An 8,753-nucleotide genomic window follows, 5' to 3' on the forward strand; every position below is an offset into this window, starting at 1 on the left:
CCGATTCATTGATCTCCCGATTCGAGAAACAAAATAAGAGGATCGAACCATCTATTGAAAGCATAAACCTATTAGAAGACGTTATGACAAGTAGGATGATAGGAACGAGTTTAATTGTAACCGAATTGGACTTAAAAGAGAAAATTTAAATAACCATTATTTAATATTTGGTTTGTATTGCATAATGTAACAAAAACCGAATTAACTTTGGTTTTGACTTAAAACTAACTAATACCAAACTGGATATAGTTATAATTATAAAAACTATTAATTGCATAGTTTAGTGACGCCGATACGTTAGTGGACCACATGACGACACCCCCCACCCTAAAATAATTTATTTTTCATTTTTAAATTAATATTTTAAGGTTTTTGTGTTATTTTATATGATCGATTCAATTCATGTATGTTCTCCATGGTAAGACTAAATTTTAGGACCCATCGAATTCACACTCGCCCATGTTTTATTTTGTTCACCTTGATTTTTTTTAAATACGTAGATATTATTATTCTCTTAGTTTTAAATTTGTTAATTTATTGTTCAAAGCGAATTTATTATTTGGTTTAATTATGGAATGTAACCTAGTAATACTCCCCGAATTCACATTAACTTACAATCATACTACACAGATTTCACCAACCAACTACATATCATTTTAAACATGTATTTTTATTCTAAGATAGTTATACCAGTACTAATAGTTTTCACTAAATTTACCTTTCTTTAGTTTATTGTTGAAGAAACACTAGGTGACCCCGGCAGATTAAGGATAATCTTAGGGTTAAGTAGATGTTTCCCACGAGGGTTAGGTCCGGCAAAGATGGTTATTCTTATCAACCTGCAAAACAGACACCGTAGCTCGTCACTGAGAAGGGGGGGTTCCCCCTTGTGACCATCCTCCGGCGTGAGAATCAGACTAGATTGCTCTGAATATAAGTGTATATAGAGAGAAATAGCTAGAGAGAAGATAAGATAATATGATGATACCGTTCCAAGGTGTTGGAGTATTTATAGCCGAAGGTAGGTTTCCAAGCAGGTACGGCCAGCTGTATATAATATTCATTTTCCACCAGCTATGGGCTACGTTCGTGCCACGATGGGAGTTGGTGGGTAGGCAGCGGCTGATAGTGACATTTTATACTGGAGCGCGCTCCTCCTCGTACTATTGTCGGTGAGCTGTCACCCTGTGATTGGTTCATGGGTCGCTTTCGTCAGATCCTGTCTATTTGTCCATACCTTGGTAGGTATAGTACAAAAGATCTTCTAGAAGCGTACGGACTGGCTCTTTTGGGCGGGAATATTCCCGCCCTGCTCATTTATTCTTCAGGTGACATTACTGAAGTATAAGAGTTAGTGCCTTATGCGTATAGCCTTACTGTTAGTGCGGGTAGCCTTCCTTCTTGGCTTGTACCCATAGCTGCCGGAACAGGCAGGGTACTGTACCAAGGGAGGCTTTCCTGCGGGAACATCTGGCTTACTGCGTGTAAGGTCTTCATCTCTCTGAGCATGGTGGGTCCTGCGGATCCAGTTGGTCTTTACGCAGACGTATCTCTTCAAGGTGAGCCTTGCGGGTCTAACTGGACTCTACGGGGACCTACCTCTTCAATTGTCATCAATAATACGAACTTAAACAATACCGGCCCAATTAACACCGCACTACACATTTAAGTTCAATATTAGTTCATTTCGATTCGGTTCGGTTCGGTTCGGTTCGGGTTTGAATAATTTTAAAGCATACGATTTTCGAAAATCAAATGGTTTGACTAACAATATTGTAAACGGGAAGTCCGTAGTCGTCTCTCTCGTCCAGGCTGACTGACTGACTGCTCCTCCCAAGTTTTACTCAGTCGTCCACTTTCTTTCTCTCTCTAGATCCTAATTTCATTTCATTATTTCATTTCATCGATCCACAATAATAATAATAATCAAACTCTGCTTGATTCTACACACAGTCAGTTGGATCTGATCTGATCACCGTAGATGGCGTTGTCCAGCGTGCGAGGTCTGTCTGTGTTCATATCCGAAATCCGTAATTGCCAGAACAAAGAACAGGAACGCCTTCGTGTTGATAAAGAGCTTGGTAATGTCCGCAATCGTTTTAAAAACGAAAAGGTAGGTTTTTTATTTATTCAACTTTTATGTAAATTAATTTCACAAGTTAAATTTTTTATATATGCATTTTGTATGGTAGCTGAACTTGTGAATTAGCCTAGGTTAAATTGAATTTTGCAAATTAGGTTTAATTGGATTGGTCAATTTTCTCATTGACCAGAAAGGTGACTGTGAATGTCAATTGTAAATTAACTGTTTGAGATGAGGATAATTGATAGGTGTGACCTTTAATTCAGCTACAGTGTTTCTTTTATCTACCTTAGATGATGATTTAGTCATATACACGGCACTCGTTTTAGATGCATTAAGATTTGGGAGGTCTAGAGCCACTAGTTAGTGTTAGACCCGTTGGGATGATTTATTGTGCTGCTAATTTGGTCTCATGGAGTTTGGTTGAGAGTGGATCGAGTTGAAACCTAAAGAAACATACTAGATTTAGAGCTCCTTTAGTACGAGCTAAAGCTCGGCTCCAGCTCGGGTGTGCACTGTGAAATCAATACATACAAGTCTAAAGAGGGGAAACTTGAAAACACACAAGGCTTAACGAGCTTCCCATATAAGGCTTGAACTCAGGCTTGATAAAAAAAGAGCTTTATTGCTTGGCTCGAGCTTGAAAAAGCTAGGCTGGCTTCGAGCTTTTTATTGATCCGATCTTGATTAGCTTGCGAACTTTTCATCGCGTTTGCACCCCTAGGTGTGGGATCTCAACATTCTTTCAATCCGTACTCACCAAGTAATATATTAACATAAGTATGTATTTTTTTACGATAATAATACTTGTAAGGAATAATCAAAGCAAAAAATTCGAATTCACTATCAAGTTTTTATCTTTGTTATCATCATCTTTAGATGAGTTGTAACTTGTAATTCTTTTTAGTGATATGAAGTGTAGTAATACAGCTCTTCAATTTCAGTGGGATTAAATAGAATCACTGCTTTGCTACCTCTTAAAATGAAAAATTTAAGGTTGGAATACATTAATAATGAAGTAAAATTCTTTGTATATCATCATATTATGTGCAGAATTTGGATAAAAAAATGAGGAAAAACTAACGTATTAATCAAAAACAAGTTGACCTTTAATTCATGTCTAAGTTATGGACCAATATCATCTAACAGATTGTTATAACCAAACACATATTTACCAAGTATGCATATAATTCATTGTTTTTGCGAAGAATGAAATGAAATAAAGAGAATGGAAGAATGAAAGGGCCAAGGGGTGCGGGATGCCCTTCTGGATGAGGGCATCATTTTTCTGTTTATGTTGGTTGTCTTTCGTTAATGTATTCTGCATTTGTTTTTTTCACAGGGGTTAACACCATATGAGAAGAAGAAATACGTTTGGAAAATGCTTTACATATTTATGCTAGGATATGATGTGGACTTTGGTCATATGGAAGCTGTTTCTTTAATATCTGCACCAAAATATCCTGAAAAGCAGGTACACAAAATTATATATATATATATTTGTTTCATAATACTGGTTCACGTGATGCATGCTGCGAAGTTGTTTTGACTTTTGATCTCTTTGTTGCACACTGGAATTTTTATTTTCATATTATGTGATCCTGCAGGTTGGGTATTTAGTGACATCTTGCTTGCTCAATGAGAATCATGATTTTTTAAGATTAGCCATTAATACAGTTCGTAATGATATTATTGGCCGCAACGAAACATTTCAATGCTTGGCTTTAACATTGGTATGGATATATAAGTTTATTTGTGAGGTTAAATCAGATTATCTTTACTTATTTGTTATTATAACTATACAAATTGTTTCCATAACTAACAGGTTGGAAATATTGGTGGTAGAGAATTTGCTGAATCGTTAGCACCTGATGTTCAAAAGCTACTTGTAAGTCTATGTTCATTTTGAAACTTTACTAGTTTTGAATGAAAATGATTAATTATTGACATCATTATACTTTGTACGATTGTACCTCAGATCTCAAGTAGTTGCAGACCACTGGTGAAAAAGAAGGCCGCACTTTGTCTGCTTCGGCTTTTTAGAAAAAACCCTGATGTTGTTAATGTTGATGGCTGGTAAACTTTTTTATTTGTCAGATACATTGTTTTTAGAATATCCTTTTAGCTCTCTCTGTGATTGTAGTTTGGTACTGGTAAATTTACAGGTCAGACCGGATGGCACAATTGTTAGATGAACGCAATCTTGGTGTTTTGACATCATCAATGAGCCTGTTTGTTTCTTTAGTGTCTAATAACCATGAAGCATACTGGAGTTGTTTACCAAAATGTGTCAAAGTATTGGAACGACTTGCTAGAAATCAAGATGTTCCTCAAGAATATACATATTATGGTATTCCTTCACCCTGGCTTCAGGTTTGTGTACTTTCTCCAAAAATAAATAAATAAATAAATAATTTACAAATAGATTTGATCCATGTAACCATTTTTTTAATGATATTCGGTATTTGCAGGTGAAAACAATGAGGGCCCTTCAATATTTTCCAACAATTGAAGATCCAAACACAAGAAGAGCATTGTTTGAGGTTCTACAACGAATACTCATGGGAACAGATGTTGTGAAAAATGTTAATAAGAACAATGCATCTCATGCGGTCTTATTTGAAGCTCTTGCTCTAGTAAGTTCACATCACAACATTGGCATTCTTATAGATATTCTATTAATTGTTTATAGTTTAACTGAATAATGACCATTTAACCATCCTATAACAGGTAATGCATCTTGATGCTGAAAAAGAGATGATGGCACAGTGTGTAGCTTTGCTTGGGAAGTTTATAGCTGTCCGTGAGCCAAATATCCGTTACCTCGGTCTAGTAAGTGCTTAAAGTAAATAAATGGCAACATAAGTGCAATGTTATAACTTTGAAGCTTTTTATCTTCTCGCTATATTCTGATGGCGTTATTTTTCCAACTTGGTACACACAGGAGAATATGACTCGAATGCTGATGGTTACAGATGTCCAAGAAATTATTAAGAGACATCAAGCTCAAATTATTACCTCACTGAAGGATCCTGATATAAGGTTAGAATGATAATATTTATCTTCTTGTATTAGTTGATAATATCATCATTTGTTTTATGATATTTTTATTTTCGTATTAATTTTTTTATATACAGCATTCGGAGACGTGCACTGGATCTACTTTATGCTATGTGTGATATTTCAAATGCTAAAGACATCGTTGAAGAATTATTACAGGTATAAGTATAACAATTGCTAGATGTTAACTGTTGTATCTCAGCTAACAAATTTTAGAAACATGTTCGAATGCTAATTTGTTTTGTTACCAATGACATCTTTTTTCAGTATCTTGGAACAGCAGAGTTTACAATGCGTGAAGAGTTGGCACTAAAAGCTGCTATTCTCGCAGAGAAATTTGCTCCTGATTTATCATGGTATGCTCTTATTTTTTCTTTCATAATCTAATCTACAAATTTGATTTTGGAACCAAATTGTATTTTATTTGTTCAGGTATGTGGATGTTATTCTTCAGTTGATTGACAAAGCAGGAGACTTCATCAGCGATGACATTTGGTTTCGTGTTGTGCAATTTGTAACTAACAACGAGGACCTTCAGGTAATCTTCTTATCTTATTTCATTTACATTTATTATTTTGATATTGTGGCTGTGTTATTGATATATTCATAGGACTCTCTGACTCACACTTGTATACTTCATCAGCCTTATGCAGCTCTGAAAGCTAGAGAGTATCTAGATAAGCCTGCAGTACACGAGACAATGATGAAGGTAACTTTATATTATTTTGTAAATTAGTTTTACAAATTTTATATAAGTCTTTTCTCAACTATTTAATTTGGACAGGTTAGTGCGTATTTGCTTGGAGAATACAGTCACCTTTTAGCCAGACGACCAGGCTGTAGTCCAAAGGAAATTTTTAGCATTTTACATGAGAAGCTCCCTACTGTTTCGTGCGTATATCTTTTCTTTTTTATTTGTTAGATGCTTTTTAATCATTATTGCTTGTAATCTAAGACTCATATATGCTCAGGACACCTACAATTTCCATTCTTCTCTCAGCATATGCAAAAATTTTGATGCACTCCCAACCACTAGATCCAGAACTGCAGAATCAGATTTGGGCAATATTCAGCAAGTTAGTTTATTCATATAATTATTATTGTTTAAATGTAAAGATAAATAAAAAATGTACACTTTTTGATGTTTGCAGATATGAAACGTGCATTGATGCTGAGATACAACAACGAGCTGTCGAGTATTTTGCATTGAGTAAGAAAGGTCCAGCCTTGATGGATATATTAGCAGAAATGCCCAAGTTCCCAGAACGTGAGGTATATATTGTTTGGATTTTTGGAAGATTTATTATATATAATCTATATAGATATATATCGATGTCTTTATCAACACACGCTCATGATGATTTGACTTTGATACCCGTTTTGAAGTCATCTTTGATTAAAAAAGCCGAGGACACTGAAACTGACACAGCAGAGCTAAGTGCTATCAAGTCGCGGGCCCAACAGCAGGCTTCTAATGCCCTAGTGGTGACAGGTCAGCAGCCTGCAAATGAACCACAAGTGACCCAACTTGCCATGGTCAAGATCCCTAGCATTAACAACATGGTAAGATTAATCTGCATATACAGTTTACTTTCTGATTTCATGTTTATCAGCAACTTGAGTAAATTCACAGGAAAATAACCATGTGGACCAAGAAGTGACTCATACCAATGGGACTGTGAGTGAAGTTGAGCCACAAAATGCTGATATTCTCGGCGATCTTTTAAGCCCGCTGGCTCTTGAAGGACCACCGGGTGTTTCTGGAACTGAAACACTAAGTGAAGATGGTGCATTAGCTCTTGCACCTGTTGGCGAGCAGGAAAATGCTGTCAAGGTACTGTTTTTATCTTGTTTGCATATATTGCATATGCTATCTTTATTGTTTTTAAATATTTATATCTTTTTCTAATCTTGCGTTTGACAACCTTGCAGCCAATAGTAGATATTGCAGAAAGATTCCATGCTTTATGTGTTAGTGATAGTGGAGTTCTATATGAGGATCCTTATGTCCAGGTACTCACTCCTGCTAATAATGTACATCAGGTTAATCTTCTCCTGATTAATATTATTACTGTTATTATCATAGATTGGTATTAAAGCAGAGTGGCGAGGTCAACATGGCCGTCTTGTCCTTTTCTTGGGGAACAAGACAACTTCTTCGCTTGATTCAGTTCAAGCAGTAATTCTGTCTCCATCCCATCTGAAACTGGAGCTTTCATCAGTACCTGAAATTATTCCTCCACGAGCACAGGTCATACATTGTTCTAATTTTCTTTTTAAAATAATAAATCTTGGTTCTTATGGTAAACTTGTATTCATATGTTTAGGTTCAATACCCACTTGAAGTGCTAAATCTTAGCCCAAGTAGGGATGTTGCGGTTCTTGATTTCTCCTACAAGTTTGGAACCACCTTGGTACTTATCCTTCATTTTTGTATCATCTATGTCAACAGTGTATCCATGTCAGCAGTTTTGACTTTTTGACCTTTTTGTCTCGCACAGGTTGATAATAAGCTTCGCCTTCCTGCAGTCTTGAACAAATTTTTCCAGCCAATAACCTTATCCGCAGAAGAATTTTTCCCACAGTGGAAATCACTCGCCACACCTCCTTTGAAACTTCAAGAAGTGGTTTGTATACACTTTGTTGAATTCACTTTTTTCTTTTTAAACATTAAAAGTTTGCAATTTTTTTATATATGCAATGAACAGGTTAGAGGTGTAAGACCGATGTCCTTGGGAGAAATGGCAAATTTGCTGAACAGTTTGAGGCTTATTGTTTCTCCTGGACTGGTAAACAATATGTAGTTTTACATCAAATAACAGAGGCAAACCTGCTTACGATACATGTCATTTTCAGGATCCAAATGCAAACAATCTAGTTGCAAGCACAACCTTCTATTCTGAAAGCACACGATCCATGTTATGCCTAGTAAGTATAAACAAATATATTAATATTTGAATAACTTAAATCTTTATTTTTTTTATTCCACTCTGATTCCTAATGATATCTTACACCTTGTTATTATATTTTCAGGTACGAATAGAAACGGATCCAGCTGACAGAACCCAATTACGTATGACAGTGGCGTCAGGGGACCCCACACTAACATTCGAGTATGTTTCCGGTTTTAAATTTCATATAAAAAGGAATGATTACTATATTTATTAGTGTACGCAGAGTTTAATATTATCTGGCTAAATATCTACTTAGGTTGAAGGAATTCATTAAGGAACAGTTAATAAGCATTCCCACAGCCTCCAGGCCGCCGGTGCCTCCACAACCTCAACCAACTGCTCAACCGATTTCATCATCAGATCCTGGTGCTTTACTTGCCGGTTTGCTTTAAAAAACTTATGAAAATAATTTCATTGGTCAGAAAAAAAAAAGTAATTATCTTGGAGAACATATTGCAAGAATTGTGATTGACGACGGTCGGGGACATCTTGGATATCTTTTTTGTTGCTTAGGTCGGGTTTGGTTATTTTCTCATTCTTGGTGAGGGTTTACTTTGGTTTTTAAATTCTTTGAAACATTTATATCATTTATAGGAGGTTTGGTGATGATGTAATATGGGATGGATGTGAAGTTGTATGTAAGGTTATTTGTTTTG

At 35.8% G+C, this 8,753-nt stretch overlaps 1 protein-coding gene across 1 annotated transcript; it reads left to right on the forward strand.

The window, feature by feature from the left end:
- Positions 1–1,932: 1,932 nt before the first annotated feature.
- LOC143633166 (AP-2 complex subunit alpha-2-like) lies at positions 1,933–8,753 on the forward strand. Its single transcript, XM_077101515.1, has 26 exons — positions 1,933–2,113; positions 3,426–3,557; positions 3,691–3,816; positions 3,909–3,971; positions 4,062–4,159; positions 4,249–4,456; positions 4,555–4,719; positions 4,814–4,915; positions 5,028–5,125; positions 5,221–5,302; positions 5,411–5,499; positions 5,576–5,681; positions 5,787–5,852; positions 5,928–6,034; positions 6,115–6,219; positions 6,295–6,415; positions 6,530–6,706; positions 6,777–6,977; positions 7,076–7,156; positions 7,230–7,394; positions 7,471–7,557; positions 7,645–7,770; positions 7,852–7,932; positions 8,000–8,071; positions 8,177–8,256; positions 8,354–8,753. Exons 1-26 carry the CDS (start codon positions 1,982–1,984, stop codon positions 8,487–8,489), a joined length of 3,006 nt encoding a protein of 1,001 aa, XP_076957630.1. The 5' UTR covers positions 1,933–1,981; the 3' UTR covers positions 8,490–8,753.

Source organism: Bidens hawaiensis, unplaced genomic scaffold, assembly GCF_021521415.1.
Source record: "Bidens hawaiensis isolate Kalapana, Puna unplaced genomic scaffold, B.hawaiensis_p1.1 tig00006617_1, whole genome shotgun sequence".
Taxonomy (NCBI): Eukaryota; Viridiplantae; Streptophyta; class Magnoliopsida; order Asterales; family Asteraceae; genus Bidens; species Bidens hawaiensis.